A 27,345-nucleotide genomic window follows, 5' to 3' on the forward strand; every position below is an offset into this window, starting at 1 on the left:
TAGATTACCTAATTTCAGCCAGTCATGATTGGCCTAAGCTAGAATAGGTATCTTCCTGACTCCTGAGTTGAGGAATCTTTGTCAAATAAAAGGGAAAATCAGATTTCATTTATTCAAGAACATGGGAGTGGTGACAAATGAAGGAACATCTGACTCATTCAGACCCCAAATGCACCTGCTAGGGTACACTGTGAACAACATGAAGACATCATTGTTGTCAGTCTTCAAACCCAGATCAATCCTTTATTTAGTATGGCCTACCTCAGTTAGAAATAGAAGTCTGCAAAAGAAATTAAGAAGAGAAAAGCAGGGAGGGTGTGGCATCCCAAGACCTAAGGAGACTCAAGGAGAACTATCAACTCTATCAATTGTTAAGAGAAATGAGGACTGAATAATGGATTTTGCAAGATAGAACTCACTGGTGACGTTGAGAAGAGCCATTCACTGGAGTGATGGGACCAAAACCTGAAGTGGGGAAAAAAGTTAGAATAAAAAGTAAGAAAATGAAATAATGAGCCTAAACTTTTTTTGTTTTTCAGGAATTTTGTTATCAAGGGAAGCAAATAAATGATGTGGTAGCTGATTGAGGTCAAGGGAGGTTAGTGTTATTTTTTGAGATATAAGTCATTATAGCATGTTTATTTGTTGACAGGGAAGAAAAAACTGACGATGAAAAACAGAGCACCTATGGCCAAATCTCCAAGCAGGCAAGAAAAGATGGGCTCAAAAGCACAACATGATCCATACTACAGTTGCTAGGACTCAGAAGTGCTTATTAAATGTTGGCATTATTATTATTGCTTAAAATTTTGAATAATGAATAGGCATCAGGTTTACAAAATATAAAATCATTATTTAAAGACACACGCAAGAGCTTGGACTTTAGCAGCAGGCTGCATTAGTTCAAATTCTGGTTCTACCACTTGGCCAAGATATCTTTCTTCTTGGGGCTTTGCTTTCCTTTGCAGAAAAAGACAATAATACCTACCTCATAAGGCTGTTGGCGGGCTTAAATGAGATAATCCGTGTAAAATTTAGCACTGTACTCGCGCATGGTGAAGGTGCAAGTGTTTAAGGCCATTATAATAACTGTCATTCTGTCTTATAAGAGTAACTGTGATTCTGTCTATAACGTTTTTCAGCACTGTCACACTGATTTAAATTCCTGGAACCATAAACTAGGTATCACAGGGCAGAGCTTTCAGAACGCACATTGGCCAACGCGCTGTTAGGCCAGCTCACTATGGAATTCCCCCACCGCCTCGCCTTCTAGTGACACTATCCCTCCAGAAGGTACTGTCGTTAGGAAAAGAAACAAACAAACAAAAAAACACCCAGAAGACCAACCCTGAGTAAGACTGACGAGCCACAGAACCACATCTGCGCCTGCGCCAAGCCCAAGGCTCTCCACTTGCACCTGCGCAGTCGCTGTAGGCGGAGCGTGGCAGTCTTGGACCTTCCTTCCCTTTTTGCCTTTACGCGCCGCTAGGGCGGAAAGTCTCGCGAGACATGTGAGTTCTCGCGGGAACTACATTCAAAAAGCCCTGGCGCTTAACCGAGAGCTTGCTGAGTGAATGGGCCGGTGTCTCTGCGGTGCGGTGGAGTTAACGTCGAGAATCTGAGCGCGGCGAGCTGCAGCAGCAGGGGAAGGGGTGAGGAGAGAGGTAGGGGCAAGGTACCTGGATGGAAGTGCGTGTGAAGAGGGAAGCTGGGGAGCGGCATGGAGAGGACTACTGGGGAGGGGAGAGCAGGGCCTAAGGAAACCGGGGGCCTGGGTCTCCGCCCAGGCTTTCAGCTGGAACAGCTTCTTCGGCGGAACTCAGTTTTTATAAACCAGGTTCCGAGCCGGTCTCAATATTCCGTTGGGCCGCTTCGATGCTCCCGATGATTCTGCGTAGATACGGAAAGCCGGGTCCGCTGCCTGGGCCTCCGAAGGATAACCAACACTAGATCTGCACTGTCCAGTACGACAGCCAATAGCCCCATTTGGCAATCCGAAGACTACACCAAAAAGTAACCTCATTAATAATCTTTATAATGACTACATGTTGAAATGATCATCTTTTGGATGTATTGGGTTAAATAACATATTGTTAAAGTGAGTTTCACCAGTATTTACTTTTTTTTAAAATGTGGCACCTAGAAAATTAAAAATCGACATGTCTTGTTCGCATTATATTTCTGCTGGACAGCGCTGCCTCAGACAGTTACGTGTTGGATTTTGCCCTAGCTGCTTTGTACTCATTTGTTGGTTTAATCCTCTAAAAAAAAAAACCCTTTTAGGTAGATGTTATTGTCCTTGTTTTGCGGATGACAAAACAAGACATTGCGTAAGTTGTCCAAGTTGATGCAGCCAGTGAGTAGTGAAGGTGGGGTAAGAACTCAAGCAGCCTGATTCCCTGAGCTCCCTGTCTCCCTAATGCTTTGTATATGCGACGTTTCTGAGAGGCAGAACAGAAAAGTGTTTAGGAGCACCAGGCTATGGAACTAGATCCTGTTCCCATCTCATTTAGCCACTTACTACCTGATAACCCTGGGCAAGTTACTTGACGTTTCTGTGCCTCAGTTTGTACATATGTAAAATGGGGGGGGGAGCCTTTTATTTCATAAAATTGTTGAGAGAATTAAATAAGATAATGTTTGCAAAGTACCGAGCGCAATGTCTGGCACATATTAGCTGTGCTTGTTATTCAACCCTGGCTACCTCTCTCCGCAGATGGATAGGTTAATTCTTACACATTCATTACATCTGTTGAAAAGTCACTTCCTCAGGGAAATCTTTCTTGTCCATATTCCCCCTGACCCTGTCCTCATCCCACTACCCAGGTTAAGACAGCTGCCCTTTGTTATAGGCTCAGCACCATGTACCTCTCCCTCTTGCACTTATCACACTTGTAACTTTACATATCAGTTATTTGATTTAATGCCTTTCCACTAATAGACTGTAAGATTCAGGAAGGCGGGGATATTGTCTAGTTTGGGGATCACATTGTATCCTCAGCAATAGCACAGTCCCTGACACAAAATAGGAATTCCAGCAAGTCTTTGGAATGAATGAGAGCTAATTTTTAGGTTGCCTTGGACATTGCTGGTTGGGATGTCTTGAGGCTAGCTCCATTTTTTCTTTGGTAAATACTGATGACAGTAGTACTTAGCTCAGGTCCATTAAGAGAATTAAATGTGATAATGCATTTGAAGCACTCTGCCTGGCAAATGGTAAATCCTTAGCAAATATAAATTATTATTAACAGTGCAACAATTAGTGGCTGGCCCCATCATGTACAGGCTTTGGAAAGGTCTTGCATTTTAGAGCAGTGACAGCCAGCCCTGGATAACATAGGATACCTTTTCTTTCCCCTTGCTTCTAAAATCCTGTATTTCCTCCTTCATCTTCATTCTCAAAGATTTTGCTTCCTAATTTACTGATAAATTGAAGACATTAGAAGGGCACTTAGGCAGACTCCCAACACTATATCTACCTACTTATCAGTGTACCCATATGCTTTCCTTTACTTTAGATGAAGCATTCATGTTCCTGTCCAAAAATCAGACCCTGCACATTCATCACTCCAGTAGTTCTCCATGTTTCTATATCATTAGTTTTCCTTCTCTCCTGGATCTATCCCATGTCATACAAGCATGCTGTAATTTTGTTCTTAAAATTTTTTTTAAATTATTTTTTCTTAAAAAATTTTTCATCTTAAAAAAAAAAACAAAAAACTTGATCTTACTTTCTTTCCAGCTACTGCCCCATTTATCTGCTCTTCTTTGCAGCAAAAGTATGCTTGCTGTCTACTGTTCTCCTACCATTCTTTGCAATTCACTCTAATCAGGCTTTTGCCCACATCTCCCCATCAAAACTACTCTTAGGGTCATCTCCTAATTGACCTCCATGAATTCAAATCCATTGGCCAGTTCTCAGTTTTCACCTTATTTAACTTAGCATTTGGTGCAGTTGACCTTCTGCCTCCTTAATACATTTTTGTTTATTGACTTCTAGGACAACACATGCTCTTCATTTTCCTCCCACCTCATTTGGTCATGCTTGAGTATACTTTGCAGTCTTCTTTCCCACCTCATAACAGGGCTCCAACCTTTGTCCTCTTCTCTTTAATTATGCTCATACTTTGGTGATAACAAAGCTCATGTGTTTATGCTAATAACTCCCAAATTTATATCTCCAGCCCATACCCATCTCCTACTCTTATAGCCATTGCTTACTTGACACATTTCATGTTTTAAAACTTAAACCTCTTATTTTCTTTCCCAAACAGTCTTTACCCACAGTTTTTGATGCCTCAGCTATCGGCAAATCTATTCTACTAGTTGCTCAGCCAGAAGCTTTGGAGGCATTTTAAAATTCTCTTTCACACATCCCACATATCCATTTGTCCGAAAATCATGTTGGCTTTCCCTTCAGAATATATGCTAGATCTGACCATTTCTCGTCACCTCCTATGGCAGCCACTCTGGTGTGAGTGGTCATCCCACCTGATCTTTCTGCTTCCAACTTGCTTCCCTCCTAACTATTCAGCGTGTCAGCCAAAATGATCCTTTTAAATGTATCATATCTCTACTCCAGACTTTGCAGTGACTCCCCATTTCACCCAGAGTAGAAGCTAAAGCCTTTATTTACAATGGCCTGATCTCCATATTCTCCTCTGTTATCTCCTCTGACCTATACTCTATCTTGTTCATTCTTTGGACTTCCTTCAACTGTAGTGCTACCCCTCTACTTGGAACATGATTTCCCTAAATAGTACATGGCTAATTCTCTTATCCTCTGCAAGGCTTTGCTCAGAAGTCACCTGAGGGGATCCCCATTCAACACATTTTAAATTTCATCCTAGTTAGGATACACCCACCTCTTCCAAGCTTACTTACCCTGTTTTATTTATTTTTTCCATTTCCACTTTCTAATGCATTTAGTTATATTATTATTGCTTGTCTTCTCCTACTGGAGGGTAAGTTTTATGAAAGCAGAGCCTTTTTTGGGGTCCATTTGACCACTTGATGTGTCTGAAGTGCCCAGAATGGAGCTCGGCACATAGGCATTCAAGAAGTATGTGTTGAATGAAATGACTACATTGACTGGAGACATGAGAGAATAACTTAATAATGGCTTGTTACTCTTTGAAGGCAAAGCTGAGTTTAAGCCTGGCCTAAGAGCCTGGAACCAATTTGGAAAGGATGATGAGTGAGGTTGAGGTAAAGTGGAATGTTTCTATATATAATGTTTAAGTCCTTGCTTGAAAATCTAGAATGAGATTGTTCTTTAATTACTCTGAACATGGTGTCTGTTTTGCATGCCTTCTTATGAATAACTAGGAAAATGCTAGTGAGTCTGTTTTCAATAAAGCACATTTAATGTGGCAAATTTAATGTGTTCAGGAAGTTAACACTGTTGTGAAAAATTGTGGACATGCTAGTCCTTACCTTATGAATCTTATTCAAAGCCATCTTTTTATATTTTAAGTAGCAGTTATGCTACTATAAAGTTTCTTGACTTCTTTTATTGTTCTCTTAACTTGGTTACCTGTATAGTGATATAATTATGAGACCATCCTACCTTAGCATTTAAGGAAGCTTAGCACACAATAACTGAATGGTTTCCTGACACTGCATTCCTTAGAAGCAAAATTAAATGTATTCATCTTTTTTTTGGTTTGGTCTCAAATCGGGTAACAAAATAGTCAGACCTGGCTCTTAGAACAAGAATGCAAATTTGACCATTTAAAAGTCAGGAAGAAAATCTTTAATGCTGTGTTTTTATATGACAGTGGTATTGAATATATACATACACACACAACACACAAACACACACATATCTTTTATTATTGATATGGAGTTTTTTGTTTAAGCTTAAGTGCTTTTATTTCCTTTATTTACAGTAGACAGGAAAAAAATCATGGAGGCAGATATAATAGCAGATCTTCGATGCAAGCTCAAAGAAGTTGAAGAAGAGCGACTAAAAGCTGCACAGTATGGTTTACAACTAGTGGAGAGCCAGAATGAATTGCAGAATCAATTGGATAAATGTCGTAATGAAATGATGACCGTGACTGAGGTAGGACACTAGATTCCTCTGCTTACAAAGATGTGCTTAGCTACTGAAGATCTGTGTTGTCCAGCAATTATTAATATTATTTTTCTTTTCTGAGGATTTTAGGCCTAGTTCCCACCCATCCCCATTAAAGGGAAATGAACTAAATGAATTTCTAATATTTTTTCTGACTCAGTGTGTTCTGAGTTTGAAAAATAAGTTATTTTCACTCTCTTTACTACATATTGAATTTTAGACTTTGCTTTGTCTGCACTCTTCCTAGGTGACGTCACTTGCTTCATAGTTTTTGATAACATCTAAATGCCCCATGATTGTTACACCAAGTCCTTAGTTCTCCCCTAAAGTTTAGATTTTTGTATTCAATTACCCACTAATGGGCATCTCAGACTTAACATAAACAGAATAGTTAATTCCCTGCCCACTAACCAAACATGCTCTTGCAGAATTCTTTACCTTACTTAGTAAATGTAATAACGTTCATCCAGTTACTTGAGCCAAAAATCTAGGAGTTTTACTCAATATCTTTCTGTCCCTTATTTCTAGTATTTAATCCATTAGTAAGCTCTAAGAACTTGACCTACAAAATATCTATACAACAGCCACTCTAGTTCAGACCACCGTCATCTCTCCCTTAGATTACTACTGTAGCCTTTTGACTAAGTTGCCTGCTTCCTGCATTTGCCATTCACACCATTCATTCTTCACACATCAGCCAAGTGGTCATTGAAGAATATGCAAAAGATCATGTCACAGCCCTGCTGAAAGCATAGAGCAGCTTCCAGTTTTATTTACAACAAAATCTGAGCTCCTTACCTGGATTTGTAGATCCCCGTGTGATCTGACCTCTTTCAACCTTTGGCCTCATCTCAAACTACTTTCCTTTGTTCTTTAGCTATACTAGTCCTGCCTTATGGGCTTTACAGGAGCTGTTGCCTCCATCTGAGTGGTTCATGCCCCACTGTCATGAGAGACATGACATGAGACGGAATTTTGTCTGTCTTGTTCACGGCCGTATCCCTAATATTTGGCATAACATTTATTGAAAGAATGAATAAGTCAGTTTTATTTAGTAAATGCTCAGCATTGTATTTAAACTTTGATCTCAAAGTTTAAATATATCAGGAAAAAAAAAAAAACTAATGGCAACCCTTTTTTAAAATTTTTCTCATATTAAATCTAATTTCATTTATGTTATTTTTTAAAGCTTGTTGAAGAAGTTTGTACTAATGCCCTTTTTACCTTTAAACTTCCCTGACAGTAAGCAAAAGCCCTCTTAAATACTACTTTTGTCTTAGCACTGTATTCGTCTGAGTGGTGTTATGAACATTTATGAACATTTTTCAGATGACTACATTGTGAAAGTGAGAGCTAATTCAGTATTTCTGTTTATACCTTGTCCACTATTTTTTCATTTTACTCAGAGCTACAAGTAGAGCATATTATTATTATTTTTTCACCTTTAATTATTATTTATTTATTTATTTATTTATTTATTTATTTTTTTGGCTGTGTTGGGTCTTCGTTTCTGTGTGAGGGCTTCCTCTAGCTGCAGCAAGCAGGGGCCACTCTTCATCGCGATGTGCGGGCCTCTCACTGTTGTGGCCTCTCTTGTTGCGGAGCACAGGCTCCAGACGCGCAGGCTCAGTAGTTGTGGCTCATGGGCCTAGTTGCTCCGCGGCATGTGGGATCTTCCCAGACCAGGGCTCGAACCCGTGTCCCCTGCATTAGCAGGCAGATTCTCAACCACTGCGCCACCAGGGAAGCCCAGTAGAGCATATTATTATCAAACCAAATAATTCTCACTAGGAAAACTTAAATGCTATTAATTTTTTTTTTCCCTAGCAGAGAGAACTTGACTCATTGACAGCCTTAGAGCACTTTTTACTTCATTGGCAGGACATAGAAGCAATTACCATATCCCTAGCACGAACGTTAATATAGTCTCAAAATACCTCTCAGGGTTTTTAACATTAATACTAACTTCAGTTATTTCAGATTTAACATGTGGTTGTTACTTAGAAAGCAGCAAATGTGTGAAACAGGAATGATTCAGCTGAAGGTGAAAACTGCTTATGTGTGATGGCTTTAAGTTATTTTTATGTAATTGAATTATAATTGAATCTGTTTTCAGAATTATGAACAAGAAAAATATACTCTTCAGAGAGAAGTTGAGCTCAAGAGTCGAATGTTAGAAAGTTTGAGCTCTGAATGTGAAGCTATTAAACAACAACAAAAAATGCACCTGGAGAAATTAGAAGAACAGCTGAGCAGAAGCCATGGGCAGGAAGTGAATGAACTAAAAAATAAGGTTTGGATATCTCTGTATTTTAGAACAAAAATATTTCATGCTTATGCAACCATTTGTAAACTTTAGGTGATAGAAGATTTTCTTAGTAACATCTATGCAAAACAGCTGAGATTAAGGGCTCCATCATTTTAATATTAGGAGAGGGAACACTGAGAAACAATAGTTCACCTAAGAGACTTGTATAAATAACATTCTATTAATTAAATAGGATTATTTAATTTTAGCAACTGAGTATCTGTTAGGGAGTTTTAGTTTAGTGATCAGCATAACCTCCTTGCTTAGAGTGCCTAGTATGCGAGTCCCTTTTCAGAAAGACTAGTTCCCTAACCTTCACTGCAACTAGTGGTGCACTTTACAATTCCACAGAAGAAGCCAATAGTTTTTGGTAAATTAATGTACACTAGAGTTGATACTTTATAGTTTGTTTATTGAAGATAAACTAATACATATGATCCACTTCTTACACAATTCCATAAGGGAGGTACCATTATTACCTCCATATAACAGATGAGAAAGCCATTGTTTAAACAGAGTGAGTAAAGTTGGATAAGTTTATAGAGTTAGAAATTAGCAGTCCAAATTTGCACTGAGGCTGTCTGATTTCAAAGCCTGTTTCACTGTGTTTCATGTACCATCTTTTAAGATGTTTATATATACCTGTACCACCTATACTGTTAATTAATTCTCATTAAATTGACTCCCTTTTTAAATGTTTTCTCATTTTAAGTAATGGTATCAATGAAATATATTTGAGCTGGTTATGTTTTGTCCTAATATGCAGTAAAACATAACTATCAAAATATGCTTTCATGTAATACTTAGAATCATCTTGCATACCACTCTGACCCCAGCTTCTCTGAAGCTACTCTGAGTTGAGACACCAATAACTGTTAATGATGCTTTTTTTTTCTCCTGGATATTATTTTCAGTTTAGCAGTAATTTTCATTACCTAAACCAAAAAGAGTAACGTAGGAAGTATTCAGAGTCTGAAGTAAGGCCAGTTATAGAGATGGCTTTTTGGTGGAGTAAAGACTAAATAATTCAAAAAAAATTTTCAGTCTTATTGATGTTCTCAAATTACTTGTGCCAATAATTTGGAGCTTTATTTGCTATCTTCCTTTCACTTATTTCTCATATTTAATCCATCAGCAAGTTCTCAGAACTTGAGCTATGCAATACCCATCTCTGCTATAACACTGCAGTCCAGCTCACCATCGTCTCTCCCCTGCTATCCAGGCAGCCTGCTTCCATCACTGCTGTCATACCACTCACTCTTCACACGGCAGCCAAAGTGGCCAGGAATCCAGACCTAGTCTGATTACTTGTATGGATTATTTGTGTGCTTATAAAACGAGGCATGTCACTGTCTGTTAAAAGATGCCTAGCCTTGGCCAAATAGGAAACCCCAATCATCTCATCATACAATAAGTTTGGGTCATTCAGTGATGCTTTTCAGAAGAATGTCCACATTTCAACATAGATCAATCAGCTGAAATTTTTATTTCACATGATGAAAATAGAAAAGGGAAAAGAAATTATGCTAGAAGGCTCTTATTTTTTAAATAGAAAACAAATATCAGGATATATTCTAAGAATGTTGAGACCCTATGGAAGATAATTCAATATAGATGATAATGATAACCCTGGACATCAAGCAAAAGCTTTTTATTGATAACAAACCATTTAGTGAGTGTTAGGTGTGGTGCCGAATGTTTTACCCACCCAGTCTCAGTTGAGAGCCTCACGATAACACAGTGATGGTAGGTACAATCACTTAACAGTTTTACATTTGAGGAATGTAAGTGAGACAGGTTAAACCTAGGCCTGACCCTAAAGTTTCACCCTTCTGCTATAAGTTCGTTCCCTTTAAACTACATACAGGCATACCTCAGAGATACTTCAGAGTCAGTTCCAGACCACCACAAAAAAGTGAATATCACAGTAAAGTAAGTCACATGAATTTTTTAGTTTCCAAAGTAGTCTATTAAAGTGTGCGATAGCATTCGGTCTAAAAACAACAATGTATATACCTTAATTTTAAAATATTTTATGCTTAAAAATGCTAACCATCTGAGACTTCAGTGAGTCATAATCTTTTTTTCTGGTGGAGGGTGTTGCCTCCATGTTGATGGCTGCTGACTGATCGGGGTGGTGGTTGCTGAAGATTGTGGTAGCTGAGGCAATTTCTTAAAATAAGACAACAGTGAAGTTTGCTGCATCAGTTGACTCTTCCTTTCATGAGTGATTTCTCTATAGCATCAATGCTGTTTGCTAGCATTTTATCCACAGTAGAACTTCTTTAAAAATTGGAGTCAATTGTCTCAAACCCTGCCGCTACTTTATCAACTAAGTTTATGTCATATTCTGTATCATTTGTTGTCATTGCAATAATCTTACAGCATCTTCACCAAGAGCAGATTCCATCTCAAGAAACCACTTTCTTTCCTCATCCATAAGAAGCAACTCCTTATCCATTAACATTTTATCATGAGATTGCCGCAGTTCAGTCACATCTTCAGGTTCCACTTCTAATTCTAGTTCTCTTGTTATTTCTGCAGTTACTTCTTCACGGAAGTCTCGAACCCCTCAAAGTCATCCATGAGGGCTGGATTTAACTTCTTCCAAGCTCTTGTTAATTTTGATATGTTGACCTCTTTCCATGAATCACAGATGTTCTTAATGGTATCTAGAATGGTGAATCCTTTCCAGAAAGTTTTCAATTGACTTTGCCCAGATCCATCAGAGGAATCACTATCTTGGATAGCTATAGTCTTACAAAATGTATTTAAGTAATAAGAATTGAGAGTTGAAATTACTCCTTGATCCATAGGCTGCAGAATGGATGTTGTGTTACCAGGCATGAAAACAACATGAATCTCGTTGTACATCTCGCTTGGGTGACCAGGTGGATTTTCAGTGAGCAGTACTATTTTGAAAGGAATATTTTTTCTGAGCAGTAAGTCTCAACAGTAGACTTAAAATATTCAGTAAACCATGTTGTAAACAGATGTGCTGTCAGCCAGGCTTTATTTTTCCATTTATAGAGCACAGGCAGAGTAGATTTAATATAATTCTTAAGGTGCCTAGGATTTTCAGAATGGTCAGTGAGCATTGGCTTCAACTTAAAGTCACCAGCTGCATTAGCCCCTAGCAAGAGAGTCAGCCTGTCCTTTGAAGCCAGGCACTGACTTTTCCTCTCGAGCTATGGAAGTTCTGGATGACATCTTCTTCTACTGGAAGGCTGTTTTGTCTACATTGAAAATCTATTGTTTGGTGTAGCCACTTTCAGTGATTATCTTAGCTAGATCTTCTGGATAACTTGCTGCAGCTTCTAAATCAGCACTTCCTGCTTCACCTTGCACTTTTTTTTTTTATGTTATGGAGACAGCCTCTCTCCTTAAACTTCATGAACCAACCTCTGCTGGCTTCAAAATTTTCTTCTGAAGCTTCCTCCCCTCTCTCAGCCATCATAGAATTGAGGAGAGTTTGGATTAGGCTTTGGCTTAAGGGAGTGTTGTGGCTGGTTTGATCTTCTATCTAGACGTCTAAAATTGTCTCCATATCAGCAGTTAGACTCTTTAGCTTCCTTATCATTTGTGTGTCCACTGCAGTAGCACTTTTAACTTCCTTAAAGAACTTTTCCTTTGCACTCAGAGCTTGGCTGACTGTTTGGTGCAAGAGGCCTAGCTTTCGGCCTGTCTCGGCTTTTGACATGCCTTCCTCACTAAGCATAATCATTTCTAGCTTTTGATTTAAAGTGAGAGATATGAACACTGAGAGGCCATTGTAAGGTTAGTAATTGGCCTAATTTTGAGTTGTTGTGTCTCGAATAGGAAGGCCCTAGGAGAGGGAGAGAGATAGGAATGACCATTCGGTGGAGCAGTCAGAACACACACAACATTTATCGATTAAGTTCACCGTCTTATATGAGTGTGGTTTGTGATGCCCCAAAATAATTACAATAATAACATCAAAGATCACTGATCACAGATCACCATAACAAATATAATAGTAATGAAAAAGTTGGAAAGATTTCCAAAATAAGGCACAGAGACAGGAAGTGAGCAAATGCTGTTGGAAAAATCTCTTGGTAGACTCGGCTTGGCTCAGGGTTGCCACAAACCTTCCATTTGTAAAAAAAAAAAAAAAAATGCAATATCTGGGAAGTGCAATTAAGCAAAATGCAATAAGACAGGTATGCCTGTATTCTTAGTGTTCCAAGATTTGGAACTATGTGACATTTTGGGAAAAGGAGTTAAATAGTTTTGTTCAGCTTGACTACCTTCCAAAATAGTTATCCTGCAGATACCAGAACAATTTGTATTGCAATTGTATGTTCTGATGACCTTCACTACCTTTTGATTTATAAGATTGTGATTTTTTTTTTTTTACTTTAGTTAGAAAAGCTGAAAGCCGAATTAGATGAAGCTAGGCTTAGTGAAAAGCAGCTGAAGCACAAAGTGGATCATCAGAAGGAACTCCTTTCTTGCAAATCAGAGGAAATGCGAATAATGTCTGAACGTGTACACGAAAGCATCTCTTCAGAGATGCTGGCTCTTCAAATTGAGCTAACTGAAATGGAAAGTATGAAGGTAATTTTTATGGCATGTGTATTCTGGAGTTTTCTTTTTTTCCCTTGTATATTTTCCACGTTTTTGTAATAATCCTTATGAGCTAGTTTTAAGGCTGAAATATTTTTTGGCCTAACTTTGATCTAACTGATTAAAAAATGTTTTACAGAATTTTTATTTTTTATTTTTATTTTTTAAATTTTTTAAAATAAATAAATTTATTTATTTATTTTTAATTTTTGGCTGCATTGGGTCTTTGTTGCTACGTGTGGGCTTTCTCTAGTTCTCTGCTGTTTGTTGTGGTGCACGGGCTTCTCAATGCGGTGGCTTCTCTTGTTGCAGGCTCTAGGCGCGTGGGCTTCAGTAGTTGTGGCACGTGGGCTCAGTAGTTGTGGCTCGCGGACTCTAGAGCGCAGGCTCAGTAGCTGTGGCGCACGGGCTTAGTTGCTCCGCGGCATGTGGGATCTTCCCAAACCAGGGCTCGAACCCCTGTCCCCTGCATTGGCAGGTGGATTCTTAACCACTGCGCCACCAGGGCAGCCTTACAGCATTTTTAGATGGATTACTTCAAATAAAGTAAAGCTTTAGGTTACATGATTATGTAAGGCAGACTTTACTTTTAGATTAATAAAACTTCTGGAAGAATTAAGACATTTATCCTGATCCTAGTTTGTGTCATAAAAGCCCAGTATAAAAAGTTGGCAGCATGGAAGTTGATATGTATATGAGTATAATTTTTTAAAAATTTTATTATGCACCTTATAACCTTTGACTGTTTCTTAGTTTTAGTTTTGGGTGTGAACCACTGCTGATAGATAAACTGAACAGCTGCTAAATGAAGGATTATTCAAGAGAGTTTCTTCTTTTTCCATTTCTGTTGAATAGACCACCCTCAAAGAAGAAGTGAATGAACTACAGTACAGACAAGAACAACTAGAACTTCTTAATACTAATTTAATGCGCCAGGTAGACCGGCTTAAAGAAGAAAAAGAAGAGCGACAGAAAGAAGCAGTTTCTTACTATAATGCCTTAGAGGTGTTGTGATTACAGTAACATCATCCTTTCCAATTTATAATAAATTGTTTTCTTGCTAATCTAATCTCTATTAGCTAAATTGTTTTCTTTTGAACTTAGAAAGCTCGTGTAGCAAATCAAGATCTTCAGGTGCAGCTAGACCAGGCACTCCAGCAAGCCTTGGACCCTAACAGTAAAGGCAACTCTTTGTTTGCAGAGGTACTTAAAATATTCCATTGATTAAATTGGCATTTCACTTAATAAAAACATAATTAAACATGTTAATATTTTCTAGGTGGAAGATCGAAGGGCAGCAATGGAACGTCAGCTTATCAGCATGAAGGTCAAGTATCAGTCACTAAAGAAGCAAAATGCATTTAATAGAGAACAGATGCAAAGAATGAAGGTACAGAATTATTATGATCAAAGATTTATTAAACCTATTTTGAATCAGCATTACATGTACAAATATATCAAAGAAAGCATCTTTTCCTTCAAGGAATATACTTACATAATTATTTCTAGAACTGCATGATTTTAGAAAAAACTTTTTTTAATTGAATGAAAGATTCCTTTTATATTTTATTTTAAAAAATTAATTCTGTGTAGATTTAGTAGTGGTATTTTTAGCATCCATTGATTGATTGAGTTTTTAATTGTTACTCACTAGCCTTGCCAGAGAGATTGAGCTTTTAATTGTTACTCACTAGCCTTGCCATTAGCTCTTTCTTTGTGGAGTGGGAAAAAACAAGTATTAAAAAGTTTTTCTTTCCTACTGTTGGCCTAGTTTCTTTCTGAGGATAGCCCTAAGGTTCCTACTTCAACTAAAACTAGCTATCCCACAATTCTTCAATTCTCCCACAAAGGCTTAGTTATAGACTGAAATTTGAATTTCCTTTCCTTGTAGTTTCTCAAGTCAAGCATATAAGCCCTTACAATTTTAAGCGTTTGTTGGGCGTCATTTCAGTCAAACAGCCGGTAACAGAAAAACATGCTGAAGCTGGAAAGATTCCAGTATTGTACCAATCCTTAGACTCCTGATACCTGATCTGTTGTGCCTAACCCTCCTGAGGTGATAACTAGAAGTCTGTAAGGCTTCCCGCCTCTCTTTCAGGATGATGAGATTTACCAAAGAAATAGGAAAGGTCAATGATTAAACTTTGGCATTAGATGAACTTGGGATTGAATCCTAGTCTGTCACTTGTTAGTTGTGTGACCTTGGACAAGTATTTTTATTTTGCAGAGCATCAGTCACCTCATCTGTAAAATAGAGATGATACAACTTGACTCTTAGAGTTGTCCTGGAGTTAAATGAAGTGCTGACTTAAACAATAGTTGTGGCTTTTATTTCTAAGGATTTTAAGTGTGCCATCTGGTTTACTGAGGCTCTCCCCTATCTGGGAATTGTTTCTCTGTAAATTTTCTCATATTTGCTCTTTGTTTTCTTTTTGTATTTGTTGGGCTACTGTTATTAATCTCTGAATGTTCCCATGATACCCCAAACTGTCTTTAGACACAGGTAGCATTCTGAATCTTCCGAGGCTAAATGTGTCTAGCCTCCAGTTTGAAGCAGGAGCAAAGAGTGGATCCTTAAAAATGTTAAAAGTCACCTTTCTCTCTTACTTGTAACCATAGCTAAAACTTCATATCATTGCTTGCTTTACTCAAAAATGTATTTAAATTAATTGACATTTTTTAAGAACTCCAGAAATTTCCCATGGCAGAAAGGATTGCTAGGTTTAGATTTTAGTTAATTTCCTTCTGATTGCTGTGTAACTCCAGGTTTAGGTGGAGTCATAATTAGGTAAGTTGATTGCTGCTCTTACAAAATAAATTTATACTTGTATTAAAGGTTGCTTCAATATCCTTAGATTGACTTTTACCTTTGCTTTCCATCCTTGTTCTTTGTGAATCTTACATTTGTGAATGTGAGTAGCTTAATAATTTCCCCCACTTAATACTACTGAAGTTAATCAAAATTTTTGAGAAACTGCTTCAGACCCTTAATGAGAGTGCATATGATGAGTACAGCACAGCATTTGGCCAGGCTCATTTACTGCGTAATTGACGTGCTTCCAGACCACAGCCATGCAGTTCAATTATGTTTCACAGAAGTACAAATGATTGTTATGGACTTCAAATATCACTCATAAGTAGTCTAAATAAGTACTAAAGAGTTATGTCTAACTAGATTATTGGTATAAAATGTTTTCAAATTTTTCTAGTCTAGTATTAGACTAGAAATAGCTAATTAGTTTAGCTTCCAAAATGAGGTCAAAGTAATATAGTACAAAATATGAACTGTATCGAAAATATGGTTATCAGACTCTTCCTCTCCCCCACTCAATTTTTATGGGGGGGGGAGGGATTTTTTTTTTCTAGTTACAAATCGCCACATTGCTACAAATGAAAGGGTCTCAAGCTGAATTTGAACAGCAGGAACGGTTACTTGCCATGCTGGAGCAAAAGAATGGTGAAATTAAACATCTCTTAGGTGAAATTAGGAATCTGGAGAAATTTAAGGTATGTATAAACACCTTTAAAAAACACAGCCAAATTTTGGTTTGAGTATCTTAATACTTCTAACTTGAACGAGTTTCTTTATTATGTAATTAGTGTATAATTTCCGTTGAGATTTACCAATATTTAATGTTTTCTTCTAGTTTCTTTATGCTTTTCATATCTGTTGCTGTTGTAAATTGTAACTCAAGTTATACTCAGAGTGCCCATATCTTTAGTGTACAGCTTAATGAGTTTTACATACATACACCCCCTTATAATTACTCCCCAGCTCACGATATAGAATACTTCCAGCACTCCAGAGCAGCACCGTCATGTCCCTTTTAAGTGAGTACTCCTACCTTCTAACTTTTTATCAGCTTTACATGTACAGATACTCTTGAACTTCGTATAAATGGAATCATTCATTACATACTCTTTTGTTTCTGTCTTCTGCTCAACATTATGTCAGTGAGATTTGTTTCTCCTGTTGAGTGTTACCAGTAATTGATTCTTCTTCGGTGCTCTCCACCTCTGTTTTTTAATGGATGCATAGTAATATTTTTGTCACATTGTCCAATATTATGTGGCAACTGGAATTCATAGAGGTCTTTAATAAACTATTTAAAATTTTTTGAAATAAATTCAAACTCCCAGAAAAGTCATGAAATTATTTCTATATACCCTTCACCCAGATTCCCCAATTATCAATTTCACCACATCTGCTTTTTTATTTTCTCTCTCTCTCCATGTGTGTACATTTTTATCTTAAACATTTGAGAGTAAGTTGCAAACCAGATACCCCTTAACCCTTACGTCGTACCTCAATGTTGAAGCTTATCCTTTTACATAACCATAGTATTGATACAATGATCAAAATCAGGAAGCTAACATTGATACGTAGTTTTAGCTAAGTTGCCTTTTACATTTTACCAGTTACCACTACTGTCCTTCTTGGAAAACAAAAATACCCAAATGCTTTCCTTTCTAGGGTCCAATCCGTGATCATATGTTGTCTTTAATTGCCAAGTCTCTTTAGTCTCCCTTAACCTGGAACAATTCTGTAGGCTTTCTTTAACTTTTATGACCTTGACATTTTTGAAGAGTACAGCCGTTTGCTTTGTAGATTTTCTCTCATTTTAGGGGGTGTGTGATATAATTAGACTCAGGCTATGTATTTTTGACGGGAATACTACAGGAGTATTATTATACCCTTCTCGATATGTACATCAGGTGGTACATAATGTCTGTTTGTACCATAACTGGTTATATTAACCTTGACTGGTTGTGGTTATGCCTGCCAGGTTTCTCCAGTGTATGGTTACAATTCTTCCCTTTGTAATTAATAAATATCTTGTGGGGAGTTACTTAGACCAAGTATATATCTGTTTTTCCTTATACTTGAACATCCATTGATGATTCTTGCCTGAAACAGGTATTACTGTGATGATTGCCAAATGATAATTTCATCATTCCTTCTACATTTATTAGTTAGAAGAATAATAAAGAGATTGAGAAGAATTTTCCTCCTCACTTATTTATTTATTGATATCATATAGCCTCATGAATTCTTATTTATCCTATGGATTGTAGTCTGTAACTTCTTTATTTACTCTGATCACCCAGATTTGGCCAGTAGGAATACTTCCTTACTCTGGCATTACAAGATATTCCTAGCTCACCTGCCCCAGCCTTGGAATCAGCATTTCTGCAAGGAGCGCAGGTTCCTTTAAGAGGACAGTGGCACTTAGAAACCAAGAACTGGGCACTAGATGTGCTTATTGCTTACTGGAATGTCATCGCTTCTAGACCCTTTTAGCAGACAGAACTAGAAGTCTGTGTGTGTATATTTAGTGTATTTATGTATGTGTTATACGCATATTTATGAATGTTTTGTGTGAATAGGTTTGTGTGAGTATATGTATTTATATATATATACACACATAAGAAAACCTTGATTTCATACTTAATAACTCCAGTTTGAATCTGATACCACAGGCTTCATTGCCTACCCCATTTTATCCAACAGTGGAAAACCTGGCGGTTATTGTCCTCAATATATTTGTGTATTTACTCATTCTTAGGATACATATATTGATAGTTTCGGAATTACCCTACTCACTGAAGTTCAGGATTTGTTTGTAGTTCTTTTTGTTTTTAGCCTGAGGGTATATAGTCAAAATACTGTGTTCAAAAGTTACTTGGGTTTTTTTTTTCCCCTCCTCCCTTACCCCTGTTTGGTATAAGTGTGTTATGCATCTGAAATACAGTTAGGTTTGTTTGTTTCTGTTTCTATTTTGTTTTGTTGCCCTCCATCCATCCTTGTTGAATTTATGTATATACTTTTTCCATGTGAAACATTAACAAGGTTCTAAAAGAACTATAAAGAAGATACACTTAGAGACCTATCTGTCTCCCCATCCCTTCTACGCTGTTTCCACCCCACCCCTTTAGGTAGCCAATTTCATTTGTTTCTGATTTACTCATGCTGTTTCTTTTTGCAAAAAGAGCAGCTTTATGTAGGCTTTATTTTCTCCCTTTTTTTTTTGGACAAAATGTAGCATAACACAGTCTTTTATACTTTCCTTTTTTTCATTTAACTTTAACCTGGAAATCACTTCATCTCAGTTTAGAGAGACTTCCTAATTCTTATTAACAGCAACAAAGAATTCCATTGTATGGATTCTCATACATTCTCCTGTGTCTGGGTATTTAGATTATTTCCATTATTTTGCAATTATATACAGTGCTATATATACAGTGCTACAAAGTACATTTTGCATATATTTGCGTTTCCTTATTGTTGTAGATGTATCGTCAGGGATAATTCCTACAGTGCAACTGCTGGGTCAAAAGTAAATTAATACGTGGTTTTGTTAGATGTTCCCAAACTCCTCCACATGGCTTGTACCAATTTAGATTCCCGCTGGCAATAATGTATCATAGTGCTTGTTTTATAGGTGTATTTATTTGCCTGCGTGTATAGAGGAATTAACACGTTTTCTTGTAGTATTTGTACAGTTTCACTTTTTACATTTAGAGATCTGATCTCTACTGAATTTTATTCTCGTGTATAGTGTGAGATATAAGTCGAGTTTTATCTTTTCCAAATAAATAGCCAGTTGTCCCAGCATCATTTATTAAGAAGTCAATCTTGGTGGCAGTGGTTTATTTATTTATTTATTTATTTATTTATTTATTTATTTATTTATTGGCTGCATTGGGTCTTCATTGCTGCGTGTGGGCTTTCTCTAGTTGCGGCGAGCGGGGGCTACTTTTCGTTGCAGCGCGCAGGCTTCTCATTGTGGCTTCTCTTGTTGCAGAGCATGGGCTCTAGGCATGTGGGCTTCAGTAGTTGTAGCACGTGGACTCAGTAGTTGCAGCACATGGGCCCTAGAGCTCGCAGGCTTCAGTAGTTGCGGCGAGTGGGCTAAGTATTTACAGTGCATGGGATCTAGGGCACGCAGGTTCAGTAGTTGCGGCACATGGGCTTAGTTGCTCCACAGCATGTGGGATCTTCCCGGACCAGGGATCAAACCTATGTCACCTGCATTGGCAGGCAGATTCTTAACCACTGCGCCACCAGGGAAGTTCCTGTGGCAGTGATTTAATATGACACCTATACCATATATCAAATTTCCATTTATGCTTGAGTCTATTTCTGGATTATCCATTCTATTCCACTGGCCTACCTCTCTGCACATCAGACTGATGCTTTTAATTTTAGAGGTTTTATAGTATGTTTTGTCTGGTAAGGATATTCTCCCACCATAGCTTTTCTTTCTCAGCATTTTTCCTGGCTATTCTTTCATGTTTGTTTTTCCCTGTGGACATCTTGTCTAGCTCCAAAAAAAATTTGTTGGCATTTTTATTAGGATTGCATTGAATTTATAAATTAACTTAGGGAGCACAGATATCTTCTCACTAAAGAATTAATTAAAGTTTACAAATGATATATTTTGTAAACGTTAATAACCTTTTAGGCATTCTAAATTGTAGCCGTTAGTGTATCATAAAATTTTAAGTTTATATAACTTTCTTTCCCTTGTAAGAACTGTTGAAAGGACTGCAATTTTGGTTAAATTTGCAAAACATCTATTGGCCGGTGTATGTGGCTCACTAGTGGACTCTGCACTAGACTTTGAAAATTACAGCTTTAAATTAGGGACTTTTACCTGCAATCTCTGAAATTGTTTACATGTTTTTAAGCAGATTTACAATTTTTTTCCCCCTAGAGAAATTGTACAGAGATTCCATCAGAATCTCAGAAGAGTGGGCACCAAAAATAACTGTAAGGATCTCCACTCTTGTTCATATTTTTGTAATTTATGGCTTTGTCATAAAGGCCAGAATTAAACCCTGTGAGTATTTGTTTCTTCCATTTTAAAAGCCAGAAGAGAGAAACCAGAGGGAGGATACAGGCGTACTTAGAACCATAGGCTTTGGAGACAGATCTGCGTTCAGATTCTCTCTTCTCAGTTTACTTGCCTGTAGCATTGTGAGCCAGTTCCCTCATCTGTAGGAGAGGAATGCTCATTCTTGTACCTACTGCAGAAGGTAAATGAGTTAAGTGGACAGTGCTTAGCACAGTGTCTGCCATATGATAAGCATTCAATAAGTGGTAGCTGATACTATTATTAATAAACCTATGCTAACCTAATTTGTTACTTATTTTAAGTAATAAGAATTGTTTTCTTTAGAGTTTATATGAAAGTATGGAATCTAAGCCTTCAGCCAACTCTGTTGCTCTGGAAGATGACACCTATTACACAGATTTACTTCAAATAAAGCTTGAAAACTTAAAGTAAGTGTTGGGGGCTTGGGAAGACAGAGACTCTTTTGACTTGCTCATAATAAGTGGTAATAGTTTCATTTTTAAATTGCCAAAAGAAAATTCCAGAAAGGAATGGCAACAGAAATACCTCTGTGCAGCCAATGAGATTTATTCAAGATATAATTAGTGCAGGTTATTGAAGAAAAATACTTTCAATGAATAATGAAATGTTTTTAGTTCTTTATGTTTTTCATAAAGCTTTTCAGATTAGTAAGTAAAAAAGAACTTTAAAGTAGAAAATGTTCTTATAGTCTAAATTTTTAAAGAATAAATATCATGTAACGTAAAACTTAAAGGAATTTATTTATCCATGCATAAATGTGGAAAATATGCTCCCTTTTGTTCATTTCCTTTGAAACGAGATTTTTTTTTAATTTGAAACTGCTATTGTTAAAGCTTATTTTGCTTATTGTTTCTTTGTTACTAAAAATCCAGGGAAATATATTTTACTAAGAGTTCAAATATATAATATAGTAAATAATTTGTACTAACTATTATACTTGCTTATTGTGTTATTTTAATATTCCTTGGTTCTCTTTTATTTTTATTAATATAGCAAAGAAAATGAAAGCACTAAAGGTGAATTGTCCATCCAGCGAATGAAAGCATTATTTGAGAGCCAGCGGGCTCTGGATATTGAGCGAAAACTTTTTTTGAATGAAAGGTGCCTCCAGCTTTCCCAAAGTGAAAATATGAAACTGAGAGCTAAACTAGATGAGTTAAAACTGAAGTATGAACCTGAAGGTATGTATGTCTCATATTTTGTCTTTTATATCACGAGAAGCTCTGAGAGATCATACCAGTTATTTTTCTTGCTACAGCTTTATGCACATCATATTACAAACTAATTTGTGGCTGTGTATCTGTATTTAATAAATTTATTGCTACAAAATGTGTAGGAAAATTCAAAGAGAAACTGGGTACTAGATGTGCATGAATGTAATGGGTATTCTTTTTGGGTATCTGTATAGTAGAACCTTGACATTTGAGACTTTTCCATTTAAGATTGCAGCATCTTATGTAATACCAAAGAGTTCAGTTTTGTTGAGGCAACTGATGTTTGAGAGCTATATTAGTTAATACTAATGTTTATAGAAAACTTAAAATAATGGAGACTTAAACAAGATAGGTATTTATTCCTCTCCCTGATAAAAGTCTGGAGGGGGCATTCTAAGACTGGTCAATGTCAGGATCTAGGCTTCTTTTGCATTGTTCATCAACATATATCTCCTTGAGCAGAATTTAGTCACGTGGTCTTACCTGCCTATAGGAATAGCAGAGAAATTCAGCCTTGATTCTCAGGGTCCATGTTCCCAACTAAATCTTTGGGATTCTATTAAGGAATAGCAGGACAGATATTAGAGGACAACTATCAAGTCTAATCACTGAGATAGGAAATAGCCTAAGCATATAGGCTCTGCATATTATACATTTAAAAGAGTGATTTTACATTACGTAAATTAAAAAATAAAAGGCCCAAAATAAAAGAGTCTAAGAATGTGATGATCCTTAGACCAAAAAGAAAGTTCTGTTACATGTTTTAGGTTATAGATTTTTCAGCCCCTATACTGTTCACATGCCTACAACTCTCTCTTCATTATTATTTCAGTGACTGAAGTGATTCTCAACAATAGTGGGGAGGTTGTCAGCAATAATAAGGATTCTTTATAGTTTAAAAAAGCTTCTTTTTCTCTCATCCTTTCTCCCTTCCCTGATTAATAGCCTGTCCTGATTAAGGATTATCCGTTTCAAATTTCAAAGGTCTGCTGTGAACTGAATACAGCAAGCAGGAGGAAGTATAATGAATCTAGATGGTGTGGATTTCAAAGGAGCAGTGCTAGAGAAAGGGAAAATACTGATTTAAAAACAATAGTGATACCAACAGGAACACCAACCCCACATTCAACCGTGGTTTCTCCAACCTCACTAATATTTTGATTTTGAAAATGAAAGACACATTGGTATGGGGATACAGAAAAGGTAATTAGAACAGTTAATTCTGTGACTGTGTATATGGACCCGCATAAGGGATGGAATGATGTTATGTTAATCCTTGTAAGACACAGTATGGAGTCTTCACTCAATGGGTGCTTTTAATCCCCATTTTACAGGTAAAGAAAACAAAGCTCATGCCTTAGATTAAATGTGAATGCATATAGCAGATTAACACAGTGCTTTGCACTTAGTAGTTGCTCAATAAATGATGACTATTATTATTCAAGGTTTAAAAAGAAAGAATACAAAGCTCAGAGTGGTTAAGGACTTTCCCAAGGTCACCCAGCTGCAGAGTGTTGTTAGCACTAGGATTAGTACCTGGATTCCTTGACTCTTCGCCACTATATCCTGCCTGATTTCCATGGTGAGATCTTATGAAGCCCCATGCAACTTTTATCATAACCCTAGAAGAGAACATTTAAGTGTTCATTCCTAGAGTCAAATATATTGAGATCCCAAGGAAAAATTTATAGCCAGATAACCTTGAAAAGATATAGTTAATGGAATCCATGAAAAAGAAAGGATTAAAGACAATGTATTTTAGTAAGGAGATGAATGGGTTTTAAAGGAATGGAAGTGGAAAAAAAGGAAAGGAAAAAAATACATTTATAACTAGTTTTACCTTATGTTGATTGTGTGTTTGATTTATTGACTAGGTCTATTTTTAATTGTTTTTTTTCTCAGAGAAAATTGAAGTGCCTGTACTCAAAAAGAGGCGTGAGGTACTTCCTGTGGATATAACCACCCCTAACGATGTATGTACCACCAGTGCTGTTGAGGAAGAAGTTTATAGATCACCACCTCAGAAAGAGGAGGTACAGTCCTGTCCTAACAATTTAGAAGATAAGTTGCAGTTGGAAAAGACAGTTTCTGTAAACACATCAGGAGTCATTCTGTCTCCTTACAAAAATCTGTCTGTGGGTATTCAGCCAAGGAAGGAAAAGAAATGTGTGAAACTTATAGGAGTTCCAGCTGAGTCGGAAGCCTTAAGTGAAAGAAGTGGAAACACCCGTAACTCTCCCAGGTCAGTGTCCTCTTTCCTTCAAGGCAGTGAGCGGCCCTCTCCATCTCTTCTCTATCGCTGCATGAACTGCACTATCTGTTTCTTTATCTATTTTCTTAGTATTGCATGCAGTATAATTCCCCAATTTCATCTGCCTACCTTCCGATTTTCTAAAACTTTAAGAAAGACTAAAATGATTACAGGGGAAAAGGACTCCTGAATAAGGGAATTGTTTTAAAAAGTAAAACTTTTCTGTGTCATGAGGCAGAAATACCACAGTCTAGTACCTCTTTGAATGTTCTGTTGGTTTGAATAAATGTATAGTTTTATTTTTTTCCTGGTTCAAGAGTTGCCATGAAAAAAAATTAACTTATCTCCTAAAAGGGCTTTCCATTAGTCTAAGAAATTTCAGCCTTCCAAAAAACTGTTAGGTGAAATGTTTTATGGCTTTTGAAATTGTTTATCCTAAGCCTTCAAGAATGTGCTTTAATACCTATTCTGACATTTTAAAATATCAAAGGTAATTCATTTTCAATTTACACCCAAACTTCAAAGCCTCTAGTTTCTGCATAATTGAGTTTGTGACTAAAAGAGGAAGTGTCAGACATGTATGTCTGTAAGAATTAATGTTTTAAGGACCTTATCCTTTAAAAAAAAAATTAAAATAATAGAAGGCAGAAGGTGAGAGAAAGTGAGTGGAAGGAAAAGGTAGGTACAGTGGCTGAGGTTAGGGTGGTATAAGAAGCACGTTCTTGGTGTGTGTGGCAGGACCAAGAATGGGCAAAAAAGAAGTGAATGTGGAAAATGGAGAAGGTGATAAAAGATGAAGGATGTCTTTATGCAGTGGAATGATAAATGTAATTAAAATAAATAGACATTCTAAAAATTAAGCATATTGATGTGAAAATAGTTAGCTTGGGTTGTCTGCTATGAAAGGAGATCTTTAAGGTACTCCCAGGGTCAGTCTTCGATGGAGGGGTACAGAATAAGACATTTTACTAGTATGCATTCGAATTGAAATAGTAAGACATAGCCGACCTTATGTAAAAGGGCTTTCTTGTATGTTTTATCTGATTTGTTTTCAAGTCTTCAGTGCTACTAAACAGTATTCAACAAAGAAAGCACTTCAACAATATTGCAGTTATTAGAATTAGTAATAGGAGTAATGTATTACTCCATTTCTTGAAATTTTATGTGATCACATAATAACCCATAAGTCACATAAAATCAAAGCTTAATATTCTCAAGGAAGAAGCAGCTTTAAATGAATGATATCTGATACACACATGGTTTCGAGTAGTTCTGAATTGAATTCAACAGGTTATGCTTGTATATATGTGATTCACTGTGTACGTGTGTTTTGACCATTGTATATTCCTGGAGGTGAATTTCCAGAATTGATCAGTGCAAACCTTACTATCTATGTTGTCTTCATTTCTTTTTCTGCCTTTTTTTGCTTGATAAAAATTATTTAAGCAAATGTATTTAGCTACTTGTTTGACTCAAGTAGCACGTTGGAATTTTTTTGTCTTGCTAAACAAAAACAAATAAAATAACAAAACATTTGTTTTTGTGTGTGTGTGTGAGTCCATCTGCTAACTTTAGATGTTTCCAACCTTTTGCTCTCTGCATGATTAACTTAGACACACAATCCTATGGTAATATTGTAATAATAAATACGGCTTTTATTGGGAACTTCACTATTGCATGCTTTATAATTTAATTGATGCTCTTGTTATAAAATATCCTTATAGGCACTTTAAAATATCTCTTCACTGTTTTTTTTCTTAAATTATTATTTTGCTAGTTGAAATTCAATTTGAGTTTTTTTAATAGATAAATAGACATCTATTCATGCAGCCCAGGATTCCTTGTTAATTTTTGTCTTGCATTTGCCTTTTGTAAGTCATGTTAACATTAAAATACTGCTCTAGCATTAAAAATTTTTTTGTTAGTTGTGTTTATCATGATAGGCACCCTCATTATATTTTAATTCTTTAATTTAGGCTTTGCCATGGCTTTTTATTCAACCTTAAAGACATTTCTTTAGACATTTGAAAAATTAAGTCTATTGATATAAAAAGGTTCTTTTAGTGCAGCAGTGACTTAGTTTTTTTAATGAGTTTTTTTAATGGTATTGAAGTCAACTATAATTTTTCTCCTTATATACCTAAAAAAAAAAAAATCACCGTGTCTCATTAAGAGGTCCATTATACTGGAGGATTGTTTCTTCTTTAATTTTTCCTAACCACATTTGAATTCAGAGTGGATGCTTTAATGCCTGTAGGTTAGCTGCTGAATCAAGGCTTCAAACAGAAGTTAAAGAAGGGAAAGAAACTGCAAGCAAATTGGAAAAGGCAACCTGTAAGAAATCACACCCTATTGTATACGTGTCCTCCAAATCAACTCCAGAGACCCAGTGCCCTCAGCAGTAAAGACTTAATGAGAGTAAGGTACCACTTGCCCAAAAGATTGCTCTGGAGGTTAGTTAAGATTGTCTTTATCTGAAGTATACCATCCTGTAGGTTATTTCCTTCTACTCGTTGTGCCAGGAACTGGCATTTTCATGCTCCTTTGACCAAACATTCAAAATGTGTTTGTGATTCTAGCCAGGAGAGTTCCTTAAGTGATGACCTATGAATCACAGTGAATAAACCATTAGCTGAAGGAAAGTGTTATTACAAATTTATTGGTTACGTTGTATATAGATTTTTAAAGTACCTTCAGAGCCATATATATTTGAAAAGAGAACACATTAACTATTATATTTTCCTATGTACATTTTTATGAACGTAGTTTTTCACTGTGTTGTGAAAATAGAAAACTTGGTTTAAAAATATATATTATATTGTAACTAGATTTTGTCAGCGTATAAAGCACATATGTTCATCTTTGTATTCATATACATGATTTAAATTTTATGTCTCAATTACATGAAAAATATAATTTTGAAATTTAAAATAAAACTGCTATAATTTATCCCCTTTTTGTTTTTTTACTCTGTATAGATAATAGCGTGTTATCAAAGGGAATAAAGGAAGAAAAAAGAAACTTCA

At 36.5% G+C, this 27,345-nt stretch overlaps 1 protein-coding gene across 7 annotated transcripts; it reads left to right on the top strand.

The window, feature by feature from the left end:
* Window positions 1–1,516: 1,516 nt before the first annotated feature.
* SPDL1 (spindle apparatus coiled-coil protein 1) lies at window positions 1,517–27,345 on the top strand. Of its 7 annotated transcripts, XM_082378769.1 has the most exons (12): window positions 1,518–1,664; window positions 5,892–6,067; window positions 8,196–8,372; window positions 12,771–12,965; window positions 13,830–13,979; window positions 14,079–14,177; window positions 14,254–14,364; window positions 16,341–16,481; window positions 21,158–21,261; window positions 21,848–22,035; window positions 23,971–24,310; window positions 26,577–27,345. In XM_082378769.1, exons 2-12 carry the CDS (start codon window positions 5,909–5,911, stop codon window positions 26,722–26,724), a joined length of 1,812 nt encoding a protein of 603 aa, XP_082234895.1. In that variant the 5' UTR covers window positions 1,518–1,664; window positions 5,892–5,908; the 3' UTR covers window positions 26,725–27,345. The 7 variants fall into 7 exon arrangements, with proteins under 7 accessions (XP_082234889.1, XP_082234895.1, XP_082234894.1 ...); XM_082378763.1 differs by lacking the exon at window positions 26,577–27,345 and having other exon boundaries at window positions 1,517–1,664; window positions 23,971–26,569; XM_082378768.1 differs by lacking the exon at window positions 26,577–27,345 and having other exon boundaries at window positions 1,520–1,652; window positions 5,895–6,067; window positions 23,971–26,569.

Source organism: Balaenoptera borealis (assembly GCF_965194805.1).
Source record: "Balaenoptera borealis genome assembly, chromosome: 2".
Lineage (NCBI taxonomy): Eukaryota > Metazoa > Chordata > Mammalia > Artiodactyla > Balaenopteridae > Balaenoptera > Balaenoptera borealis.